Below are 26,420 nucleotides of genomic sequence, written 5' to 3' on the forward strand. Positions count from 1 at the left end.
TTTGATTTGTTGCGTTCATGGGAAACAACTTCATATCTATCATCAAATCATGTCCGGCTACAAGGATCCAATCGGAGGTGTGCACGATCAAATGCAGCATGTTAGAACTTTCCTTTGTGATTCAAATGTTCGAATTGGAGTTTGAGTTTGTTACGGTACAGCAGCAATGGGAGGTTAGACCAAACCAAGAAGGCTAAGGGAAGGCTCCCCATCCAACTGATCTAGCTGACAGAATTAACTTCTTTACACAACGGATCTACAGGTCTACACCGGGTCTACACCGGGTCTACAAGGTGGATTAAAGGTGGTAGGGAAATATCTACAAGACTACAGTGAGGAATCTGATTGGAACAAAAAGATGATTAACTTGGCCTATGGCTTTTGCATAGACGTAGACTTCCCATACCTGTCGTTACTGTCTCTTCTGTCTGTTTTTCCATGATGGCTTGAATGACAGAAATAACATTTACATATCATAAACACGAGTTGAAAAGCTCACAGGGAAAACTAGGCCCTGTCATGTAGTTTCACTGGACCAGTCTTTGTTTTGGCGGCCATTTTGTTTTAAGACTTTTGACACCCGGACCCTTCCTTGGTTGCAAGGCAGATCTTGGTCTATTGCCTGTCTGAAGGTGACAGTGTCACAGACTTGCACAGTACCCAACAGAGAGAGTAATTTGGATTAACGTCCACATCTAGAGTTAAGCTGCTGGCTCGATGAGCCAATAAAAGACAGTTGTGTAACAAGCAGGTATTTTCTGTTAGCTTGTTGTGAAAAAGTAGAGAAGCCTTACTCAGAAAGATATATTTCAACTGTAGTCTATCATTCATGTTTTGACAGTGTACGACCAAGGAGAATCCAAAGATAAAGAACAATTACAACAGACAATTCGCCGAAATACGCTGTAATACTCTGAGAACGCCATCTAAAAAGAATCACCTGGCACATCTTTGGGCCGGCTAAGATGGTCAGGGAGGTACCTTGTTTTCCCAGTGATGCCTATCTGCTGGTTGAGGTCTATGAACTCCATCAGCTGTTTCTGCAGGATCCTCTCTCGGCCAACAATCTGTTTGATGAAGGCATGCTGGAACAGATCTAGGACATTCGGTCTCAGCTCAAAGTCCTTTATCAGACATCTGTGTGTACAAGAGGAAGAGAACAGCTTTCGTAACCATGCTTGGATACATGGTGAAAGTGTGTGATGTGAGGTGTAATGAAGGTACTTTATGGTCCAATGATTCCTGTTTCTAATTTAGGGGTGAGTGGTTTATGTATACATTTAATGCGAAAGGGTAATTGGGTGATTAAGAATGCTGGATGTATTGTGTGTTTACTGAACACAAACTTTTAAGTCATTAAAGGAATGTTGCTTGATTTTCTGTCATCAACCACATGCACACATTCATCACATGTTCATCTACATATATGAACATGTGTGTGCGGTTAATGCATGATCCTTGGTGTGAGTGTGTGTATATATTACACACACACAGACAGACACACACACAGACAGACACACACAACAGTCACCCTGGTCTTTACCTGCAGATTATACACACACACACACACACAGACACACACAGACACACACAGACACACACGAGAGTAACCCTGTCGCTCACTTGCAGATGAAGTCATTAAAGTAATCCGACCACAGCTCAGGTTGGTGGAGGGTGGGTGGTGGATTTCTGTGAGGAGAAAATCGAAAAATAAATCGAAAGATAAGATGAGATGGGAATTTTGCAGATGGCGAGGGGAACAAAGGCTAACGCTGAAAGCAAGGATGGAGTGAAATCTCAGCACAGAGGTAATTTTTCATTTTTCATAATATCTCTGCTCACATCATGTGGAGAAATGAACTGTCCACTCCCCACTAGGATCTAACTATGACAATCTTTAAAAATGTATTTTCAATCAGTAGGAGCCTCTTAATAACGTTACATGAATACACCTTAAGCATCGACGAAACATGAAACAGTGATAACTTAGAGTATGTTTTTTGCACAAACACACGTCACAGAACCATTCTAAACCATTAATGCCTCGGTAGACGAGCAGCCATCAGAGAAAGCAAAAGTTAATGCGAGACTACAAGCTAACTTCCTTGTTTAACAAACTCAACCAGACAGAGACAAACACAGCTGAAGGCCCTGTCTGATGAGGCTTCCCAGCTGAGGAAAACCAACAGCGCTCGTTCGCTGTAATTCCCTGTCCTGTTTTTTAAGTGGCTTTTTACAAGAGGCCGCTTGGAAAAGGGTGCCGATCCCTCGCGCTAATGCACCAGGTCCTCTTCACGTACAGGCTGACAGCGATTAATTGCTCTAATGGGGGGGCATACATCTCCCGGTTATCACACTTCACACCCCATATAGACAGCGTGTGTGTGTCAGCCATTTAAATGGAGTCTGTAGCGAAGGTGCTCCGACTATTAAAATGCATTCTTATCTGGATGACAAACAGGTCTTGGAAGGCATGGCGCAACATTTGCTGTGGGGAGGTGTGTGTGTGTGGGTCTGTGTGTGTGTGTGTGTGTGTCTGTGGGTGGGTGAGTGAGTGGAGGGTGGTGAACAAGGACCCAAAATAGTAAAAAATAGGAAATTTAAATGAAAGCATTGTCTCATTGTAATTCATGCACTTACTTTGTGTTCAGTGTTGAGTGCGTGCAAGGACAGGCTTAGGGTCGGTTCATTTAGCTAGATGTGTGTGTGTGTGTTTGTATATGTGCCAGGCAGTGCCAGTCAGAGTGCAGGCAAGAACTCTCTCACAGGGATCAAAAGTAATCCGGAGCACAGGATCCAACCTGACAACCTTTTCCAAGACTAGTTTTGGACACCTCTGTGAGCAGGGGCAGTTCCTGGATCAGGACCCCATTCTGCCCTGGTGTCTGGGTGTGGATGGTGAGTCACGGGGGTGAATCATAGCAGAAACCAGTGCCTATTTGACTGCATGGATGCAGCTCATTTACACACACACTCATCTATACACGCTTCTTTAGTGGAATGTATTTGCTTATACTAGTCTGCTGGGGCCGTTCAGTAAGACATTGATGGGGGTCTGGACCGCCTAGGAATAAAGAATGATTGCAAACAAACAAGCGAAAAACTAACAGCTAGCTTAAAAGCTTAACCTGTGAAAAAACACTTTGGCAACGGAGAGAAATAGAAAATAATTGTCCGCAACGAGACTTTTGAGTGCTGGTTCACACCTCTTTTTGAGAACAACCCAAATTAACCACAAATTGCCAATTATAGAAGCTTTCTCTTGCTCTCTCACATTAAACAGCCGAGTAAAGGAAGCATGCATGTTGAGAGAAAGAGAGGAGTGTGAGAAAGAGGAGTGTGTGTACAGTGCCTGCAGCTTTTCTAACAGCAGTCACAAAGATTAGGAGAAGGCGGGGTGATGACTGATTTGGACTGAGCCCCCCACCCCCACCCCACCCCGACACCCCTTCAGCAAATACACAAGACTCTGAGGGAAAGACTTTTGTGTGTTTGTGTGTGTGGTGTGTGCCTGTGTGTGTGTGTGTGTGTATAGGAAAGGGCTGTACACATCCGTAGATTGACAAACTGCTGCACCATCAAGATGACAGCAATGATAAGCGTTCATGCAGAATCTCAGCCTGAATTCAATGGCCAACAATTTCTTTTCACCTTCTAACCACGACGGACGCAGAAAGAAAGCGTGTCACATTAGTCCTCTCTCCTCCCAGCAATGGGAGAGGGGTTTAGCTAGGATGATGGGAGGACTACAAGCTTTTCTCCTTTTGACAATACCAAGACCCATACCCACACATAACATTGTGTGTGAGAGCAATTCATCTTTCTGGTTGTGCAAAACTGTAGATTGAAAATGATTCGGTAAATTGCAGATCTGCTCACCCTCACTTTGACAATCCATTCCAGAAATCACAAACGCCCCTAAACAAAAATATTGTTGTCTGTGTTTCAAATGAATCCAGTACTATATAAGGGGCTGTTTTCATCTGTGTTCGAGATAGGAAACAAGGAATTATTGAGCGAGCCATGATTAGGACGCCCCAAAAATACCTGTTGTTACATTTCTTCATGTAAAGATGTATCTAGACCTACATGAATAGGTTTTTGTTGTCAGTCGACATCTACCTTATCTACAGTTGGGTATGGGGTATAATATTAAGTCAGCTCCAACAACCTCAGTTAAGTTCCCAATTGGATCCAGTACTCAATAATCCTGGCCTTACCTGGGGATTTTGAAGAGAGCTCTCATTGGATGGAGGTCAGAAAGGGGCGGATCTCCATCTCCAAGCTCTATGGCTGTGATCCCCAGAGACCAAACATCACAGCGAGCGTCGTAAGTGGAGTCTAGCTGCTGCTCACAGGCGATCACCTGCAACAAGGTCACACAAGCACACACACACACATACAGATATACACACATACACACACATTGCTGACACCATCAGAGTTTCCATCATCTTCCGCTGCAGGCAAAGTGTGACACACATGGTAATGTACCAACATATCATTCTATCAGGATCGCCAAAAGCTGAAAACACACACACACACAAACACACAAACATCCTCCCCAACTACAGTTTCCATCATCAATATCCTCAAGCCATCATGGTATCACGTCAACAAAATGAATCCCTCTTCAACATCGACAACATCGTAAACCTCGACCTGACACCTCTATCAATCTGGCCTGTCTGTGATAGACACCCACAGTAAATTGGGTCAATCCAAAGACACATGTAAAAGCACAGCACATTCACATCATGCCAAAACACAGGATGTTCCTTCACTGATTTAGATTATTCAGACAGAAGACAGAATCTAAACCTATAAGCAAAAACACGTCACACAACCAAAGAAAACATACAAAAACGACAAAAGCGTTACGAGCTCAACCCTCAACAAAAGGAAATAATGGAACTTTCCTTACCCTTTGATCTGTTTCAACTGACAGTGTCTATGTTCCCTCCACAAACTTATCATCAAAAGGCGACCCTTCACCAACGTGTTGAGGTTGCCTCAGCAAAACCTTTCTACTTCAGACTCCGTCTGGTTGTTCTTCTAACTGTAATGTTGTTGTTGTTGTGTTTTATTCTATTCAAATCAGATTAAAATATCCTGAAGTATCATGAGGTGTACCTTCATATCCAGTTAATTTGAATATGCTCCGTATACAAATGTCATGGAAAACCCAGCACCACACAACACTAAACTACCCACACACACAGAGCCAGCAATAGGTTGGTGATTGTGACCACAGGGAAACAGCACAAGTACGCTGTGGTGTAATGTAACCTAAATCATTTAACAGGTGCTTTTAATCCAAAAGAAAGAATGAGGGGGGAGATTTGAACCTGGGACCACTAAATCCACAGTCAAATGCTCTAACCACGGAGCTGTTGACATTTCCGAGACTTCCGGTCCTCTACATTACCTCGGGCGCCATCCAGAACGGAGTTCCCACCGATGTGTTTCTACGGAGACGAGTGTTGGTCAGCTGGGCGGAGACACCTGTGAGCAAACAGAGAGTACCCCCCTCCCAGTTAGCCTCAGCTAGCAGCTGTCCCCCTGCAGTCCAGAGACGTAGCTCTGTTTTGGGAGATAGAGGAGAAGCATGGCTGATGGAGAGGAGGGTTTGTCATGAGATAGATGGTGTCATCCGCCTTCCAGCTGGGAGGTGAACCCACTGATAGCACTGTAGGGGAAGGACAAACACACACACACGCACGCACACACACAGGCATACACCTACACACGCTCCCACTCAAACACATACTGTACACACACACAAATGCAAACACACTCAGTTGATTTGTTATAGCCTTCAACCTTCAGGATTGCTTTAAATTACAAATGATTTGATGAAACCCCAGGCAATTTAGCTGAGCATCCATGTTGAACAAGCTTTGGTAAAGGAAAAAGACTACGCTCAGACTTAGTCTAGGAAGGCATTTAACACAGGTCGGTGTATTTTTATCGAGGTCGATTTGATAGAAACTATAGACGACTAATAGGAGTCTGACGTATTGTGGTGAGATACTAGTGAAAGCTCACCCAAGTGCATTTGAATGGAAATGTATTTGCGCTGCATTAGTGCATTAGCAAAGGCCACTGTGTTTGTTCCTTTTACCAACACACACATACATCAGACCCTGTGTGTGTGTGTGTGTGTCTGTCAGTGTGTGTGTTTGTGTGGCCTATATTCCAATGTGGAAAAGATCTAGACAAGCAACTGCAGGCCGAGCCACAGTCGTGACTCCTGTCTGGACCAATCAGTGTTAACCCGTGGTGGGCGTCACAGCGGCGTAGCAGCGAGGGTCTTTATGTCCTGACGAGCTCCAGAAAACAGCAACACTGAAGGTACAGAGAAGCCTCAACACAAGCTCCTATGACTCCATTGTGTTGGTGTGTGCGGTGTGTGTCTGTGTGTGTACGTGCGTGTGTCTTAAACATGTACTGGTAGTTCGGCCTTCTTATCTCCGCCAAAAGCGTCCTTCTCAGCCGAGCCGAGCACAGCCCAGCACTCGGACAACCTGGCCCGTGTGTGGTGTGTTCGTCCTCTCGACGTGGTGTCGGAGGACGTGCTTGCGTTGTGTGTCGGGGGGGTCGGGGGGGGGGTGTCGGTGAGGCCTCCGTGGTTGAAGAGGTTGAAGAGCTGAGCGGAGGGGCCAGGGGGAGGCAACGGCAGATTCTCAATGCTACGGTGGCAAACATCAAAAGGGATTAGGCTAATGTGCACGGCGAGGGGGGGGGGGGTGGAGTACACACAGGAGGCTGACGCGCACACACGCATGCGTACACAGACTCACACACAAACAGGCGCCCACAAACAGACACACACACCGTTCTAAATAAACCCAGTTTGTATCCATATAACCATATGTGAAGAGTTCACAAATGCACAAAGACGCCTCGTATAAAAAGTCCCCTGGCCTTTCTCTTTCCACTACATTACCCAAAGGCAGGCCCGCGGGCCCCACTTAATAATCATCAGAGAGATAACACTGTCAATTAGAATATTCATGAGGAGTCTGAAAAGCCGGCCTCCATTTCTCTCCCTCTCGTCTCCTCCTTTTTGGGTTGTCTGTCCTCTTTCCTGGTGATGGCAATGACTCACTATGGGGTTTTATTTTTTTCAGCTGCTTCCTGTAGTGTGCCCCCCCCCCCCCACACACACACACACACTTCCCCATTCCCCCCCACCCCATGTATGATTGCATAGAACGTCTGTATCCATAGACGCGTGCCCCTCTGCCCTCTCCGTCTCTTCAAGCTCCACTCTTCTGTCGCTCCACCCCCCTCTGTCCCTTCTCTTGCCCCTCATTGCGTGTCCCTCGCTCTGTCATGTCCCCCCGCCGTCCCTCCTTCTCCCTGTTTGTTTTCTGCCTCCCTCGTTATGACTCACTCTTCTAGTTCCACAGTTTTCTTCTTCTGTCCCTCTCAGTTAGTCTCTGCTTTCTCCAGGCCTGCTGACGCCGGTAGTTTGCAAACCTCTAGCCCAGGCCATGAAACTCCATGTCATCTTTTTGATCACATTTAAAACAATATTTCAATGACATACTTTGTAAATACAGCTTCGTTGTATCAGTTCATTTGATGTATTTATTTGAATGACTAAGAAAGCAGTTGAGGAAATACTGTAAAAAGAATCTCCTTGACAAATAGTTTTTTGTATCCATCTCCTGTTTTCATATCTAAGAACTCAAGCTGACAATATTTTCTCGTCAGTACATGATCTCTATTGAACAACACAGACCAAAGGATGTGCATGTCAGATAGAGTTGGCCTTGGTTAAGCTTTGTGCGGGTCTCCCCCCCTTACAGCATTCCTAAAGTGGCATGTTGTATTAGCATGCCACAGCCAGTGGCCACCTAGTTACATAACAAAAATACATTGTGGAATAATATATGTGTGTGTGTGTCTATCTGTGTGTCCTGAGGGAACTACCTAATATGCTAACACAGGAAAAAAACAAAAAAACAAAAGAGAAACCATGAGTACATGAGTAACGTCAGTAAAAGAAGACTGGAGCTTTAAGAAGCTTTGAGAGGAAGTGGGTGCACATCCCCAAAAAGCTCCATCATCAAGCTGCTCATGTGGAGGTCGGGAGTTGAGGCGCTCCTCAGTCTTAGGGGAGCAACCTGAGGGAGCTCATTGTGATGGCAGACTTTCTGAAATCGTCAAAGCTACACTATGACTTTCTGTTCGCTTCTCTGCTGTCATTTCGACAGAACTGCATTACCTTTGACGCAAGAGTCATCCCAATACTCCCCTTCTTCCTCTCCTTCTTTCTCTTCCTACTCTCCTTCACTCTCTTCCTTCTTTCGTCCCATGGGCCATCATCTTGCAATGCAACTCCCCTAGCCCCCCCTCCCTCCCCTTTTCCTTCTCCCCACCCCTCCACGCTCTCTCTCCCTCTGCTGAATGTCAGCTTTCCCGTTATCTCTCTACAACCCAGAATCCCCTGGAAGTAATTAGTGTCTTTACGTCGCCTCTGCACTGGGACAGATAGACTTTAGCTCAGGAAGCTGGGGGGCGTTAGCAGGGAGGGGGGGCCGGGTGAGGGAGGGAGGGTGGAGGGTGAGGTATGGGGAAGGCGGGGGGGTGAGGGATAGCAAAGAGGGGCTTCGAGGGGGGGGGGGGCATGTTGGGCCAGGACAGGAGCCAGGGCAGTGAATCTGAAGAGAGGAGGACTCACAATAAGTGGAGGCTACTCTGACATAAACGCCGTCTGAATGGATATGTTAAACACGGGGCGCCACAAAAGACCAAGATAGAGCAGGAGTTTGGCTTTCGAGGCATGTCTATGGGTTCGGACGACGTTTCACCGAAGACCTTACTTTCCAACGAGAGGGGCGGAGCATTGTGCTCACAAACGTAGGTGAAAGCTTTTAAGAGAAGGGGCCACTTAACAGCCTCGATGGAAGCTGGTCCAAAAAAAGAAAGAAGCTCATGTGTTGAGTGGAGATTTCTACAGTAATGAAAAGAGGCAGCCTGGTTTGGACGCCCTTAAGGAACTCTCTGAGTCACTCCAGCGAAAGGTCTGAATCACTCTCCTCATCGCAAGCCTTTCATATCCACCGCTGGTGTGCAGAAAGCCTCATTTGGTTAAGAAAAGCCGAAAGCAAATCAGTGCTAACTCGTAAGAATAACAACAATGTCCACCTCCCCAGCACAAAATGGAAATGTATTAAGGGTTCCCGCCTTCGCAGAATATGTAAACATCTTCCCCTCTCTAAAGAAACTAAGGGGCACACAATTTAAGTGGCAAACCACTGTAGGTACCACAGCATGTACGCAATCGCTCGTCTCAGCTCTCACGCTCTCTTTCTGTCTCTCACACGCACGCACGCACACACTCGCACACAAACATGCACACACATGCCCACAGACAGAACATACCAAAGTCCACCAGTTTTATTCCTCCTTGTGTGGTGAGCAGGATGTTGTTGCCTTTGACATCACGGTGGATGGTCTTGTTTATATGCAGGTGTTGTAACCCCTGCAGGGGTAGACACCAACATATGTATATACATATTCAGTAATACATATGTAGTACATATACAAAATATATATACACACTGTAATGTCTATACATGACATCTTCTCATGACAGTATCTCTTCCTCTACCTCAGAGACCACTCTTACCATAAGGGCCTCGTGTAGGATGTAGGCAATAACAGGCTCATCCATCCTGTCCCCTCTCTTCAGCATTCCTTTGGCCAAATCTGTTACCGAGCCTCCATTGCAGAGCTGCAGCAGAACCACAGAGAAAAGAACATGACTTTTTTCCTCAGCTTAAACCCTGAGCATGAGTCAACTTTTCGGTTCCAAAAACCAAGACAATGAGCTTCAAATCTTCAATCTTTAGGGAATCTAGATGTGAATAATTTCATATTGTGTAACATTTGATAAAAGCCTGGTATCAGAGCTGAAGATTTCAGAGGGAATCTTCCGGCACGTGTTTGGGGTATTCGATAATGTACTCTTCAATCTTCTGCAGCTTATCTTTCGAAAGCAGCTTAAGGGGAGGTGGGAATCGTGCCCTATAAAATAAAATGCTGATTTTTGTGAGGGGGTTTAATCTACTTTGTGGTGACTTAACAGAATATTCATTAAAGATGTGTGAATCATGGCCCTCAAATCAAGCACATCCTCCTACAGTGTTTGGTAAATCTACTGAGGTCTAATGCAAGATCTTAAAGCTCTCCTGTAATACATGCCTGAGCCTTGGCCAAATGTATCGAGTGGCCTTGCGGAGTGCCTTCAAAGCAAACCCAATGCTGCATTCATCAGTACAATTACAGACTTTACGTGTATTACAGATTGTACGTGTACATGTATCACGTACTGTATCTAGGAGCATGCAGAGTTTAAATGATGGATTTTGTGTGTATCATCAGGTTCGACTTAGCTTTCTTGTCAATGGCAATCCCTCCCAGAAAATTGCTGAAAATTGCCCCAGGTGTTGCCTAGGCAACAACAATACCCTTTCATTTTGGGCTATTTTGGCATGACCCCCGATAAAAGATAAACAGCATGCTATGGTGTGTCAAACAGTGGGCTATGGGAAAACGTTTTTCAGGCAGAGCAGATTTTGGTGTTTAATATTCAGCATTAATCAACCAAACAATTCTTTTGTTAACACGGTCCTTTAAATGGAACTTGCACTGTCCATGTTTTGCATTCGCAACACACATTTTCATAAAGAATAGCATACTTAAAAGGATTTTGTGTTTCGAGACAGGACATTTCCATTTGTTGAATTATACAGACAACACTTGCACTCCACACACATCCATATCAACAGAGCTCTTTCACACTTGTGAACTAAAAGCATAATTAGGTATAACATGTTGTTGTGGAAAATCTGAAAAACACTCCTTTGATTGCCTGGCTAGAAATCTTTCACGATTCCATAGGTGGTCTCGCAAATAACGTGGCCTATTTATGTCACACAGGGGTTCCCAAACAGCATGCAAATTCCAAAAGATTACAAAGCATACAACGTTTTGTAACATACATTATCCTGAAGCTTAAATCAAAACAGTAGCCTAAAAACATGACAACACAGGCCCATGGGGAACGTTCCAGCAACAAGGGATCTTTTTGTTTTCTCATTACAGTTCTGCCCACAGCGTCTGTCCTTGCAGAATGTGATGTCACCTTGGTTGTATTGGCCTACAGATAATTGAGCTAACCACAGGGGCCTGTCAATTGTTCGTTCTACCCACAGTTCATCAGGCTACTCTATTGAAAAAGAAAGATGAAAAAATTGCATAAATAGCAGGAAGATAACTGCGGTTCAGTGGGTTATTCTAAATTATGCCAGAGACAGAAATACCTCAACTTTCCCTGGTTTGACCTTGACAGAGCTTTTCAGCATTTCATCTACAAAACTGTCCGTCTATCCAAAACGTATCTTTGCTGTCAAGGTAGGGCTTCATCGCTGCCTCGAAGACCCTGCCTCGACCTCCCATTAGACTGGCAGACAAACTGCGGATGAGCAGAGCGTATCGGAGAGCGCTCGCAGACAGAGACTGAGCCCAGCCTGACGTCAGCCACATCACTACCGGGATCACCTGTCACCATTAAATTACACGGGGCGAGAAGGCACACTCATATTAATGGGTGAAGCTCTGTTGCCCTGGCTGGCATTAGACTCGCTAAACGGTAAGCCGAAGTTTTTGGCCATGTCGTCATGTTTAACGCACGCATTGGTGATTTTGGAAGTGTAGATAAGCAGTCACAGTCCCTGCAGACTGGACACGTGTTACATTTCACACTTGTCCTTGCCAACGCTAGCCACACTTGGTCCTGAGGAAGAATTGATTACATCTGATAGACATGACAACATGCCAACGTGAGTTGGGCAAAAGTTTTTTAAATCATGCCCATTACCTCTCATTAGCCTCGACAGTGTGGGCACATAGTTACTGTCAGCCTCAGACGGCATCAACATCATTCCTCACGTGGATGTAGATGAGACTCGGGGGTAATGCGACTGCCATCACGACTAGGTTCTTCTTCCAGACTGACTGTGGCTTTAAAAGTCTTAGTCAGCTATTTATACCCCACTATCAAAAGAGAAGGGATACATTGAAATGCTAATACATGGTGATAGCAGTAGGCTAGTTAAGGGTGTTATATAAATTAGAGAATACAAAGTGGGTGCGACCAGTAAATCTAGCCAATCCCTGGGTGATTCAGCATCTTAGTTTAAACGCCCCCAGCGGAAAGAGTCCCAATGATGACAATGCTTAGCATGACGCATGAATTTAGGTTTAGAGATATTATGGCTGCAATCAGACATTGCTGCCCACAATAGGAAATATAATTAAATAAATTATAATACGAGAATGGTTCCTCGTGAATCTTGTCTTAACTTCTGCGCTTTCCTCGACGGTGGTTTCACAAAATAAACCAAGGAGGAAAACTCTCCTTGCAGAAGGTGATTGGCTGGAACAGGATTGCTGGAAAATTGGTTGGAAAGTAGCGGGCCGTTTCAAAGTTTGCAATTGACATTCCACTGGAACTGAGCTGTCTGTGTTGCTAAACAACTCTCAGAGGGCCTCATTAGCTTCCACAACATGTTTATAGAGGACAGAACTTTTCTTTTTTTTGTACTGAAAAAACGTACCAATTGTACCTTTAAATGAGCTTCAACCAGCCTACACAATGGTATAGGATGTCTTCAAAAAGAACATAGAGTCCTTATATTTCAATAAAAAGTCTTCAGATATAATTGGTTGTGGGGAACCAAAAACCAAGCACAGAGCAGGATATTTACCACAGCAGATCAGGTGCATGTTTAGTCATGTAAATTATTGGAACAGATCAAAGACTTGTGGAAGAAATAGATCAAACAAATATAAAGAAGAGTTGAATGGGGATGCCCACTCACTCATACCCAGCTTTAAAATGGATATCGGTTGGGGGGAGGTTATCAGTAGAATAGCTTATAAGACTGCCCTTATGTCACACAGGTGCAGTGTTTCATCAAATCTCCCAGTGAATAGACTTAGTCCCTCAAACTCAAAGTTAGCCTACCTCCAAAAGTGTGTTTGTGTGCTTGTTTGTGTGTGTGTGTGTGTGTGTGCACTCATGTATTCTAGGCCCAGTCCAGGGCTAAACTCCCCCTTTTTTTACTGCGACCTTATCGTTCACTCTGGTATGAATGAGGTGTCTACTTTCTGACAGCGGTTAATGAAAGGCCTTTACAAACAATGTCATATTAGACCTCATTGTCAATTGATGATAGTTTGCCTTTGAGATGTCCTGGAGCTGGTCAGGGGAAAGACAGGTGCTTTAGAAGCTTTCAAAAAGATGATAGGTGGAAAGGGATGTTTTGATTGCCAGATTACACAAAACTGGACAACAACCGTAGTAAAAAATAAAATAAAAACTACTATAATGTTTTTGACTCATAGTTCCTCTTCCATGCACCACCATCAGATGTGTTTACTGGGTCGGTTCAAGGAAATAGGGCCACCGCCATGACTGATTAAATGCCACCATCAGGTATTTAAGTGTCCAGCTAATTCATCTACTCTAGTTCCTTTCAGTGACTGGATGATTAACTTGGCCTATCATAGTGATTCCTGTCTAAATAACTGTCTTATGTCTTAATATAATGTCTTAATATAATTGAAACAAATATAGCTACAGGATTCAAACTATTTATCTACATTAAGAGTCTCTAAAGTAATGCCCAGACTTTAGAGTGTGACTGGGTTGTGATTGGGTTATGTTCTCTCAACAGCTGATTGATTACAAATGGCAGGAAGCCAGCATTAGGTCTGCACATATGGTACAAGCCTTTCTAACCACGTCATGTTACAAAATACAGAGGCATCCTCGTTGGTCAAGTCAGCTCCGAGTCACAATTTGCACTGAGACACACAAAAACTGCCTGGGCTATTTTAACGCATTTACGAGGGTCATTCAAGACACTTCACAGGTGGCAGGACAAATTTGTAATGATAGTAAGAAACAGTTTGAAATGGTTGAAAAAGTAATAATATAGAATTTTGTACATCTCGTCGGGCATCATCCCTTACATAAGGCAAAGGAATAAGCAGATATATCAGGAGTCGTGCGAAAAATAGGGATGTTGACTGTAGACAAAAATGACCTAAAAGAGATAGAGAAGATGACCACAATGCAATTTAGACCTTATTACATAGTTTTCTACTGGTGGCCTATTGATCACAATAAACAAATACTAAGTGCAACATTTAATCAGCATCAGCAGCAATATACATTTGTGACTAATAAGCTACTGAAAAAGCCATTAGTTTCACAAAAAATTATATATTGTATACAAATGTTTTTATGTTAAAAGGCTGGTTTGCATATTGGAGATGCATATTGCATGATGCATAAAAATTGTACAGAAGTAGTTTTTAAAAAGACGGGAAGCCATTCTAGATACAGTGCCACTTGTCGCCAAGTTCACCAAGGCCACATGAACCAACAAATCAGAAACCCTGGTCCGTAATTGACACAAGTCTTAATTAGAGTATCACATTGGCGACATCCATGCCATCTTTGAAGTTTTAATACAAGCTTGAGGTCCCTGGACTTCAATGGGCCGAGATTGGGGACCAATAGATGAAAGCTCACTCATCTCAGCCCACATCCGCTAACAGGAAGAAGCACAGCACAAAGATGGGGGCTGTGAGCACAAAGTGGAGGATGCAATTTGTGCGGATCCTCGTCATAATGAGGGCAAGCCACGCACACTGCAGAGAGGGGCTCCTCTGATCAGCACGACGACATGGAAAATTACTCTTTAGACAGATGGACAGTAACCATGGTGACTCCATCCCAACCGACCACCCCACCCTACCTCTGCTTCCGAACCCACCCTACCTCTTTACACCACCTACACACACATAGGAAGGAACACATGCACTTATTACTGATTTTGGTCGGCAATACACATGGTCACAAAAAAAGGCATCTAGCAGCAGGTCTGGAAGGCAGTGATTTCAGCCTGAGGATAAGCCCTCAGATTTGGACTGCTGCCTGAGAAAATTTGAATCAAGAGAGTTTGCATACAGATATGCAAAACTCTGGTGAAATAGGAGGTAAACAAACCAGCAAAGCTGGCTGAGATTGCCCAAACACTGGCCCTGCTTCTGAGACTTGTAATTGCATTATATCAGAATACTTCAGGGAGTCCGACTTTAAACAAAAGTCAGAATTGGTACAGTGCTGCTCCTCAAATTTGAATTACAATAAAGCCCTTGGTTAGCATGCTTGTTGTTCACACTGTCTGTAAATGTTTCTTGAATTATCATTCTGTAAATGGTAGAGGCCAGTGAAATCAACTAAGTCAGCTAATAATACAGCCCTTAAAAAGGTCATTGTGAAGGACGTTAAAGAAAGCAGACAGAAACACAAGCTGGCGATGTGAATAGCTTTCCTCCGGGCTTGTGGAACACGAGGGGTGTAGTGGGGGTGGGGGTGGAGTTGGAATGCTAATGTTGTTGCTGTGTTCTATGTGCTTGGATTACATATATATGTGAGCTGGGTTCCTCTGCTACCTGACCTTATATTTCAGCTTGTAACACAGGCTAAAGTAATGGAAACAGAACACAGAACATAATAGCATAGATGGCATCAGCACTGGGGACGCAAGCTGAGAGAGCTTCCTCCCCAGGGCACTTTACTGTAGAGGTGACTGCCTGCATGAAGTGGATGTGACTCACAGCGTACACACACCAGGACAAGTACATAAACGCAGAGGTAGACCCACTCGCACACACACACTTTCACTCTTACGCGGACAGACACTTCCACGCAAACACACACATATCTACACACCCAACACTGCTGCCGTCTGAGGACTGGACAGACTCCAGTTGTGATTCTTGGCCTTGTGTGTTTTCCTTTTCCTGCCTGGTGAGGCGGCATACCAGTCACCAGTCACTTAGGTATCTGGACCAGTCACCAGTCACTTAGGTATCTGGACCAGCTTCTCTGTCTTCTCCAGCCAGAGCACAAACCAGAGGGTCAAAGGTCAGGAGGCACAAAGAAAGGAACCCTCTGTGCCTCACCAGACCCCGACAAACACCTTTTGTCGGAGCAGGTTGACCTCTATTACACCTTTTGTCTGGAGGCTGACATTTCAAAGGGCTTTAAGAGGAAATGGAATATGATGGGAGGGCCACATCGTCCTCTCAAATGTAGGGAAACAAAACCAAGGTCCCCTTGAGCAGCGCTTTAAAATATGACCTGGTTCCAGCCATTGCATCACCATGGAATCATTCTTTTCCTTTACCAGGAACACTAACACCTGATTATTTTCTTGCCCTACATGAGTTGCACTACTTCAGTCATATCAATGATATTGGCTCTCGAGCCGACCAAGAGTGCGACTGAAATCATGGACAGTAACACAATTCTTTTTCAGACACTAGAGTCGATGATGCCAACATCCCAGCAAACACCAGGATCCAAACAAAAAGAGGCGTGTTCTAAAACCCCAGCGTCTTAGAGTCCAGGTCTTAGAATAGTCTCCACGCTCCGCCACACAAGAGCAGCTCTGAACGAAATCACAGACGTGCCAGAAAACCAAATCCCCATAGTGCTTCACTCAGCACGGTGCAGGTAGAGCCAGCGATACCAGACCTTAGGCTCCGACCTGAGGCTAAGTAGCCTCCTACGAACCCAACCAGGGGTCCAGACCCCCTGCTGGGTCTCAGACCGTTGTGTAACGTCTTCCACTTGTTCAGTCACTGACTCCACATGCATGTTGCTTGGCTGTGAGCTAAATGGATCAAATGTACGTGGTCAAACCCAATCAGGGTGAGACACATGTGGCTCAGGGACTGTTATGGTGATGAGGTTGGTCAGAACGACCAATACTGCTAACGGATAGTTTGATGAATGTGTCTAAGATGTGATATAGAAGTCCTTTATTGGCATTGCACAGAATACAACGTAAATTGAGCAGCAATCCTAAAGGTGCATTCACAGCAATTGGAAATAGAGAAAAAAAAACAGTAAATGAAATGTAAAACTAGACTTATAAACTTCTACTAATGATCTGGCCACGTGGTTGTGTTGTTTAGGTAATGTGTCATTGTGTGTCGAATGCCTACCTCCAGTACTAGCCACAACTGGTCGCCATTTTTCACGTCCTTCATGTAGTACATCCCAAAGAACTTGACCACATTAGCATGGTCTGAGAGGGCCTTGAGGATGTTGTACTCTGCTTCAATCTCCTCATCTATATCCTGCAAAACAAGGGGATTGCTGTTAAGTGTTACTGCGGAAATAGTTTTTGAAGCCAGATATTGGCAACAGTAGTAATGTCGTATTCTTAGAAGTAGTACATAGGGTCATTTGAAGGTGAATATCACTGCACTAAAACATGTGTCCTCTGTCCTTCATCAACTGTAGTTTACAGGTCAGCTGTTTAGATGCCACTCAGAATGACACAGACAAAACAACATTCCGGGCTGGAGAGAAAGCTTCCTCAAATACCGAAGCCTAACTGTTTGAAACAGATAAACGGGCTGGTTTGAGATGCAGAATCCCACTACAGATCTGTGCCTGGTGAATGACCCAACTGAAGTTTCAACAGAATTACTGGTTCCTCCTGCAGAAGCCGATCAACCGATTGATTAAAACAATTTTCCTCTCAGACAGCCCATAGATGTTTATGCCTTAATGATGAGAAAAAGGAACAAGCTCTTTCATGTCTAATGAGACGATGATTATGATGAGCTCCCAATTTAATGGATGAAAATGTATCGTAATTAAAACAGTCTAGGTGACTGGTGCAATTCATTTTACCTTAAAAAAAAACAGATTTGATATTGAATGTACCATGATGGTCTGTCAACACGTTTCTTTAATGTTACGTAAGTCATGGCATATGCTTTGTGAATGGACGGCTACTTAAAAATGAAAAGGCTGCAACATTGTGAGTCTTTTAGATCATTTCGGACGTTAAATGGGCCCTAAGAAATGGCAGACAATGGTTGAATGCTAAAGATTGCTGGGTAACAAGACCTAATTTGATATGATTACAATGACCTTGTGGCATTCATTGAGAGAGGCTACAGAGGGATGGATGAACAGGGAGATGCAACGAGAGGGATGCAGAGGACTTGCACTGAAACTAGATCGACAGTTTAAGACAGAGAGACAAAGTGTGTGAGAGAGAGAGAGAGAGAGAGAGAGAGAGAGAGAGAGAGAGAGAGAGAGAGAGAGAGAGAGAGAGAGAGAGAGAGAGAGAGAGAGAGAGAGAGAGAGAGAGAGAGAGAGAGAGAGAGAGAGAGAGAGAGAGAGGGGAAGACAGGGAGGAGGTGTACGATTGCCCAGTCCCAGGGTAGCCATTTCTCTTTATCATCAGGTGTCAGCTCCGTGGCCTAAACGTATGGCAAGTTTTTGGGTTGCAGAGGATTTATGAACCCTCACAGGGAAAAGGATGTCACTCACAAACTGATACGACTGACATGCACTGAGTACCAAAAAGCCACACGTCTTACATGGATGGGGTCTAGGATCTTGACGGCAGCTTTGCTCCCATCGATCTTGTTCAGCACCTTGTAGACTTTCCCATAAGTCCCTTTCCCGATAGTCTCGATGATCTCCCAGGTGTCGGACGGATCTGGGAAGTTGTCGAAGACGATGGATTTCCCTGATTGTGGAAACATCTTCATCAGAGATCTCCTGAGGAGGCAGAGCAGACAGACTGGATGACAGAAAGTACTTGCGGTAGTTCTGAATAAACAGTGCAGTAACGTTGCAGATGTTTTGTCACACTCCTCTGCACACCTTTCCCCCGAGGATGCTTGCCGTGTGTACTGGGTATTCTGTTCAAGTACAAACTGTGTACATCAGCCAAGACCTTTATGTTGTGTTGGAGGTTTATTTGAATGGCAATTCATGAGTAATAAGCAAAACACCTGGTTTGAGAAACACCTATGCAGACTTTTGCAACACAACCCACCAGAAAGCCAAAAACCAGCAGTTTCTCTGAAGCTCGGTAATGTCTTTCTTTTAAAAAAGCTTTCTTGCATTTTGGCAAGTCACATTGAATCACAAAGAACTTTGATAAACGGACATGAAGGCACAAAGAGGATGAAGAAGATGCTAAGAAGCGTGCCCACATCCTTGAGACGTTCTCTCACCAGCACACACACACACGTGTGAAGTGAACAAAGTCATAACAGAGCACCCTGGCAGCTCACTGGATGAGTATGCATACTATATACTCTATCACCTCAGCCTTGAATCCAGCCCAGGCACTTTTCTGCTCGCTCTCTCCCTCACATTTCCTTTCACTCTACACTGACACTTGGAAAAATGATAAAGGCAGCAATGCCCCACAAAATATATAATACAAAAAGAAAAGTAGTCACATGCAGATAACTGTTTGGAAAGTTCACAGAAAGGTTTCTAATCAACAAGGCGGGAATGGAATAAAGCTGCAGAGGTAATCAAAATGTGGTTATCAGAAAAACTGCCAAAGACATTTTACTTCCTGCCAAAACCAAAATTATATTACAGAACGTTATGTGCCAGGACTAAAATACTCAAAGTTTTTTGGATGTCACATATTATTCACTAGATGAAAAGACCTACAATATAATCACTGGATGAGTTGGCGTCTTTTGGATGCTGGATGGATGATTTTTGAATATGTAAAGAAAAACAAGACGTTGTAAAGGTCATCTTTCACTTGAACAATGACAGGCTAAAAGTGTCCCATCACCTCACTAACAACAATCAGGAATGTCCACTGTATAAGTTTAGTAATATCAAATCATTGGCTGCAACACAGTATATGGCCCTCAACCATCCCAAGACGGTGGTTGTGTCCTCCTTAGTCGCAGAGTACAGCTGATAACTCAAGTGGTACTTTGAACGGTAGCAAGGCACTATGAGCAAGAAGTGAGACGACAATACTTACACAACGTTTTTCTTGGTGTAATATTCCTATAAAAAGTCTGCCTAGGTTTATGTCAACGTCGTAAAATACTTAAATATGTACATGACAAAAAAGACAAAAGAGACTTTTAATGGAGCGGGAAGGATAATAACAATACATTTTGATGGCAGAGCCAACCCACAGAGGAACGAAGAGTTGACATACACATGGGATTTGGGATTTTTATGGGATCCACAAAATTGCTGTGCAACTGTGCATGCATGAGCAGGATAAGCTTCATGAGGCTAACGTGGATATGTACTGCTTTAGAGGGCGTCCAAGCAGCAATAACCCAGTCCATGATGTGCATTAGATTGCTAACTAGAGGTGGAATTGCAGGGGAACTCTTCAATCACTGTAAAAAGTGGGAAAATATATCACAACCACTCTATTAGACGTTCCAATTGATGGAGCAATTACTTATTGCATATTGAGTGGAAAACGTCTTGGCAATAAATGTAAATGCCTTTTACCTAGTTCACTGTATGAGAACAGGAGATTAAGTATTCTGAAAAAGTGGGTGAAGAGGTGAGCATTCCTGTTCTGTATGCCCGCTCTGCCTCCAGAAACATGGGGCTGGGGAACTATGTGTATTAATTTGCACCTGTAAGAGGCTCAGAACCACCCAATGATATGCATGAAAAGTTCTGTTAGATTATTTGTTGACTGAGTCACACTATTCGGGCCCAAGGATATCCCCTGTCAAGCCCTCACACATCTCACCCTGCTCTGTCTGGCCCATTAGACTATCTACCCATCGACCAACACTACAACAACACAAACAAAAGAAAATAACTTACATTGTTTTCTCATTGTGCCTGGGGACATTTTGGCGGAGGGGTTAATCCATTTATGTGAAAACGGGAGGCATGGAAGGAGTGAGAGGAGAGTTAGCAGCCAGAGTAAACAGTGGAGGAGGAGCTAACGCTGGCTAATCTCACCAGCAATCCCTCTGCCTCATGCTTGCCTCATGCCTGCCATTGGAAACAATCTGTAAGTAGTAGGAGATATGTCAGGATTAAAAGGAATTAGCAGCTGTTGCGCCATCAGCCTTTCCCTATATAGACTCCCATTCACGGACTAAAGCTGGTTAGAAGCACTGAGGATACAGAACTGGGGAGAGTTGCACTGCCATCCCTTGCTTTTGAGAGGGGAATCATACTTCTGTATAATTCACGTTCAAACAATTCAATCTCTCACTTGGAAGGAACCTGCTTAGCACTGTAACCAAAGCTTACACTTTACTGTAAGCGTAAGTTTTCTCCAATGTTTCAAGGTCGCAGACATGCACCTACTTCAAAACCTTTTCACCCTGTCAGCCACTACAAGACAAAGTAAAAACCTTGCATGTATCACTTTGTAATGACCAAAAATCCAGTTTATGTTTGTATACTGCATATTTTTGTCAATTGAACATAGCAACAAGGTGAGACTTGTTAACCCTGATTGTGTACATTATTTTACAGAGAAATAGTCATTGCCTATGCAGACCAATTAGAACCCTATACAGGAGTCCCACAGAGCAGGTAATTGTGCTCATGTTCTTCTAATGTATAAGACCTAGTAACCTGCAGACCTGCTCAATAATGAATCAGCTCTTCTATATGTGACAACACGCTGTGATACAGGAGCTGCGGTTGAAACCTTAGGACCTGTGCTGGTCAACCCCAACTCAAACACATGCTGCAAGGAAGTCTTGTGTGCGTGTGCGTGTGCGTGTGTGTGTGTGTGTGTGCGTGTGCGTGCGTGTGTGTGTGTGGGTGTGTGTGTGTGCGTGTGAGAGTGTGTCTGTAGTGCGGTATGTGTGTGTGTGTGTGTCTGCGTTGTGTGTGCGTGGAGTTACCTAACCCGAAGCAATGGCTACCTGTCACATATGATTAGGTGCTCAAGGATGTTGCTTTAGGGCAGTCTGTTTACACAGATGCAAATACTAAACCACAGAACTGAATATCATGTTTACAAGCTGTGGCTTTGGTGAGATTTGTTACTTTGTAAGGTCACACAGGCATGAAAGTGCATCTTTTGAAGGTCGAAAAAGGTTCTAGAAAGTATGTAAATCATCCTTGTGAAGTTGAGACTCAATTAATATGTTTCTGTGATACAGAAACCTCTATGATTCACTTTATCCTGGATTATCTAGCCAGACATGTTGAATTACAAAGAGAGATCTAGTCCTTTCCCAAAGAGTGGCATAAGAGACGGTGTTCCATCTAAGCTGGGTTTCAGTGAGACACAAGTTTGGCCACTTGAGGTCTTTAGGGGTAACTGGAGACCCATTAGACTGGAGGGTAAAACGGAGCCGGTCTAATCCGACCTTTATGAGGGTTAAATTTCGGATTAACCTTGGCACAGGCAAGCAGCTGGCACAGATGCCAGGATAATTTACCTGTTTGGGGCACATCAAAGTCAGCAGATTTGGCTTTTGTGTTTTGCTGACTCAGTCATGGTGCAGCTTTGAGGTATTGAGTGATATCCAGTGCAGATGCCAATCCACACACACTAAACATCTTCATGTAACAGGAATATCAAAACTGTGTGGCTAAATGATGAGCGAGTAACAATGGAATATACTGTACTCTAACTGCACATGGTCCTCAGTGAACTTGAATGAGGATGACCCACATTTTAGGTGTGTTGACAAACACAATTTAGTATGTCCACAAATATGCATGGAGATTTAATGCAATTACGTAAACCACTAATAGGTAAAGCAGTAAGTGTTCCATCGATGCAAAACAATACACATGCAATTTTATCTCTTGATCTAAAAAATGCATTAGGATGATAGATTGGTATGATAGATGCCACGGTTACAATACCACATACCCAGTCTCAGCTTGCAGTAAATACAAAACAAAGATTGACTGACCTTCTTTGGTGAGGAAGAACAACAGAGATAGTGACCAGAGATTCCAGAATACAATGAAAAGACTCATGCACACCCATGCTCACACACACGCACACACACACACATAAACACACTCACACACACACACACTGACCCACATGCACACACACACACACTCACTTCTTGCAAATAATTCCCGTCTAATACAAGCCAACCTGGCTTTCATTTGTTTAGCAAAGGTTAAAAACAAAAGCAGGCCAGGAAGTCACACACGCAAGTTATCATGAACTTACTGTATAGCTGTGAAGGTGCATCAGCATGCTTGGGTCTCTATCTTGATACCAACGCTAAGTGAGAGCAGTCGCTACCAACAGGGCTCACCTTCTTCAGCCATTTATTATTAACAGCAAGAATAAGAAACATAATATTGCCAAGTATATCAAAGTCATCAAGGCTGGGTCATTAGTGTAATGGTCATACTCATGGAGGTGGTAGGATATCCGCTAGCCGTTAGCGGACGAGGCTGATACAGACATAAATAACAGCAGAGATGACAGGTTAGCATCAGGCAACAGAACAGACACCTAGACGGCCGCCGGGTGTGACAAGCCATGACTTCACTCAGGTCCTCACAGAATCTCCAGGAAGTGTCGGCTTACAATGCTCTTGCCTTGCACACTGTTGTGACTTTGCAAGGGAGCACTTCAACTGAAAACCAAATGGGTAGTTTGGGAAAGGGCTGTTTTGTACTCTAGGCCTAAGCCCAACTTTGAATGTGTAGGCGTCTGTCGTTTTCTGGCTAGGGACATTTACATGTATTCATTTGGTAGACGCTTTTATCCAAAGCGACTTCCAAGAGAGAGCTTTACAAAAGTGGTCATAGGTCAATGATCATAAACAACAAGATTGTTTATTGACCCCCAAAAACATTGCGGGTAGCCAAAACATGAAGCATACATTGTGAAAAGCAAATAAGTGCCAATGGGAAGAAACATAAGAGCATGTAGTTAAACAAATTACAAATTAAACAACACTAAGTGCCAGAGCATTTAGCTTACACATTCTGCAAAAAGAAAATCGCATTTTGCGTCGGAGTGGTCAATTAATTTAGTGATTGAGCTCAGCATCCTAAACAGCAGGATTTTGACAGGTCATTCGAATGAGTGACGCAGATGGTCGCTTGATTGCTGAATGAAATAGCTATATCGTTTGTGTTTGTGAGACTCAGAGGCATTGATCCATCATACTGTTCATCGATGGCATGACTGATGGCATTTCATATATCATGACTCAGCATTTATTGCAAGGTGGTTACAGTTGTGATTTCCTTAGCCTGGCCATTTCCTTTCAGCTATTTTGATCAATTGAACTAGATAAAAATGACTTTAGTTAACCTATTCAAGCTCTCGGCTTGGTTCACAATAGTCTTGGTGGAGGGCAACGAAGCTTAAAATGAGCTATTGATTTATCCCTAGACACTGCATGCTTCAATTTAAATCAAGGTGTACAACAATGGACAGAATATTCAAACTGAGTTTGAGCAAAGGACCACCCTGGAGATCTTTCTCCGTTTCCTTTTCAACACAGTGGCCCAGTGCAGTGATCTCACCAGACAGGCCAAATATACCACCAGTGTGTAACCAAGTGCTATTAAACATTTGTCACAGTTTGCTTCTGGTCTACGGGGAGTTTATGTTCAGTGAGTTTAGTTTAACTTTCTATGAGAAGAGAGTATGCTTCATATGATCCAGAAAGCCACACCCATTCAACCTATCATTCATCTCGACTGTACAACAGTGTATCACTGGGATCTGTAGTCATTCCCGCCCACTCATCTTTCTCTCTGGACTACGGAGTAAATTGGTCTCATGGTTTATGCATGCGTGTCATGACAGGATGCACTTGATTTGGCAGTGTCTCACACTGAAGGTGAAATATTGATGACAACTTCTCAATTTCTCTTTTGTTATCGACGACACCCTTCCTTTCTTTCCAGCAGACTAGGGTTTCACTATGGAGATTCTGTAGAAAGATTTTGTTCCTTTTACCTGAACAAAAAAAAAACATATTCATATACTGTAACATTACCTCTCAAAAAATATACTCCCCACAGAACTGCGCACTATATCAGACAGTTGAAGCTGGAACCATCATCATCACAGAGCCTGGAGCATGAGTTAGGACTGGCACCTCAACCCCACCATACAGGCACAGCAACGCAGGGAAGCCAGGGAGACCACTAATAAAGACTTTGGAGTCCCTGATGTCTTTGTCTCCACGGTGAGTTCTGGAATGTGAATCACAATGGCAGGTTGCTTCCGCCCACTGACCCCCACAGCGGGAATCTTTAAAAGGATCTGGCTTGATCAAGTCTTAAGTGATGCTTCTTCAACTGGATCTTCCAGGCTCGCGTTACCTTCACAAACTGGCCTCATTTCCTGGTCCGCTGCATTACAAACGGCTGGCTGGACGCTGAATGGAGACCGTGAGCGGTGAGATATGCCAGTGGCCATAATGACCGTGTGATTAGGGCCGGCACAGGGCCAGACTGGATACACCTTCTATAGGCTCACTGTCAGTCATGGCTGCAGGTCAAAGTGATCCAGCCTCATAGAAAGCAGGAAATACATTAGACTGTGCGCAGCAACTTGTAGATGTGGTGACTCAAAAAGCTCATAAGACTTTTTTATTAGCTGTGATCGAGACTTGAGTTAGGAGACTGACTCACTGCAAATTGTCGATGTTAAATTAAAAGAAAAAGAACTGGCACAATTGTCCCAAGGCTAGCTGTCTTGAGTCCTAAATGTACAACATTAAAATGCCTTGAATCATCATCACATGCTTCATAACATAAATCTGAGGGAGACCAGTTCTGTTGAATGTAAGTGACATCTTATGTAAGTAGGGAAAGGACTTAATTCCCTGACAGGTAGCCTAGATAGATAACACTCTGACGCAGAGCTTGATTCTCGCCCCCACATTAGTTATTAAACGTTACAGCACAACGTGTCTTTGAGTCTTCCACACCGCCAAAACACGTTCATGTCTTCTAAGTGAACATGAATCACATACAATAAATACAATTTGTCTGGAACATGTACAACATGTTTTTTCAGGCGCAACATTTTCAAAAATGAACATATTAGCTTGTTATCTCTGAAGGTTGTTCAGTTATCCATTTTTTCAAGTAATTATTCAATCATTAAATCATCTTGAACAATCTTGAATTCAGCAAAAGATTAGTTGTTTTCTCATTTAGATTACACATCCTTTCATACCCCCCCCCCCCCCCCTGCGCCCCCCCTCTCTGTCACTCTCTGTCTCTGTCAACACACACCAACTTCTTCCTTCTCTTTCTGCAATCGCTCAATCTCAGCTAGAGAGCTTTGGTATTTACATATAACCCATTATTGATTTCCATAAACATGCAAACACAGTTCCTGCCCGAGCAGAAGTAGGAACCCAGTCAGGGACAGGTCATCAGAACCAGCTTCCTGTGATGAAGGGTCAAAGGTTAAGACAGATATATTGAGTCGCATGAGATGACGGTGATGATGAACTAGGATGAACATAGATTAGGAATTGTCAGGCACAGTGTTTGACAACAAGGAGCCTTACCAGAAGTG

At 43.8% G+C, this 26,420-nt stretch overlaps 1 protein-coding gene across 2 annotated transcripts in view; it reads right to left on the minus strand.

Moving 5' to 3' along the window:
- myo3a (myosin IIIA) overlaps nucleotides 1–22,854 on the minus strand; it is a 43,929-nt gene extending 21,075 nt beyond the window's left edge. The window contains exons 1-9 of one of the 2 annotated variants that reach the window (XM_047024069.1): nucleotides 22,816–22,854; nucleotides 18,502–18,685; nucleotides 17,107–17,241; nucleotides 9,644–9,748; nucleotides 9,397–9,496; nucleotides 5,429–5,505; nucleotides 4,221–4,366; nucleotides 1,624–1,689; nucleotides 982–1,137 (exon numbers count right to left, since the gene is read on the minus strand). In XM_047024069.1, coding sequence (XP_046880025.1) covers nucleotides 982–1,137; nucleotides 1,624–1,689; nucleotides 4,221–4,366; nucleotides 5,429–5,505; nucleotides 9,397–9,496; nucleotides 9,644–9,748; nucleotides 17,107–17,241; nucleotides 18,502–18,675 — 959 coding nt within the window. In that variant the 5' untranslated portion in view covers nucleotides 18,676–18,685; nucleotides 22,816–22,854. Of the gene's footprint in view, nucleotides 1–981; nucleotides 1,138–1,623; nucleotides 1,690–4,220; nucleotides 4,367–4,924; nucleotides 5,039–5,428; nucleotides 5,506–9,396; nucleotides 9,497–9,643; nucleotides 9,749–17,106; nucleotides 17,242–18,501; nucleotides 18,686–22,815 lie in introns of those variants that run through there. The other variant, XM_047024070.1, reaches the window with a different exon arrangement.
- Nucleotides 22,855–26,420: the final 3,566 nt, after the last annotated feature.

Source organism: Hypomesus transpacificus, chromosome 8 (assembly GCF_021917145.1).
Source record: "Hypomesus transpacificus isolate Combined female chromosome 8, fHypTra1, whole genome shotgun sequence".
NCBI lineage: Eukaryota > Metazoa > Chordata > Actinopteri > Osmeriformes > Osmeridae > Hypomesus > Hypomesus transpacificus.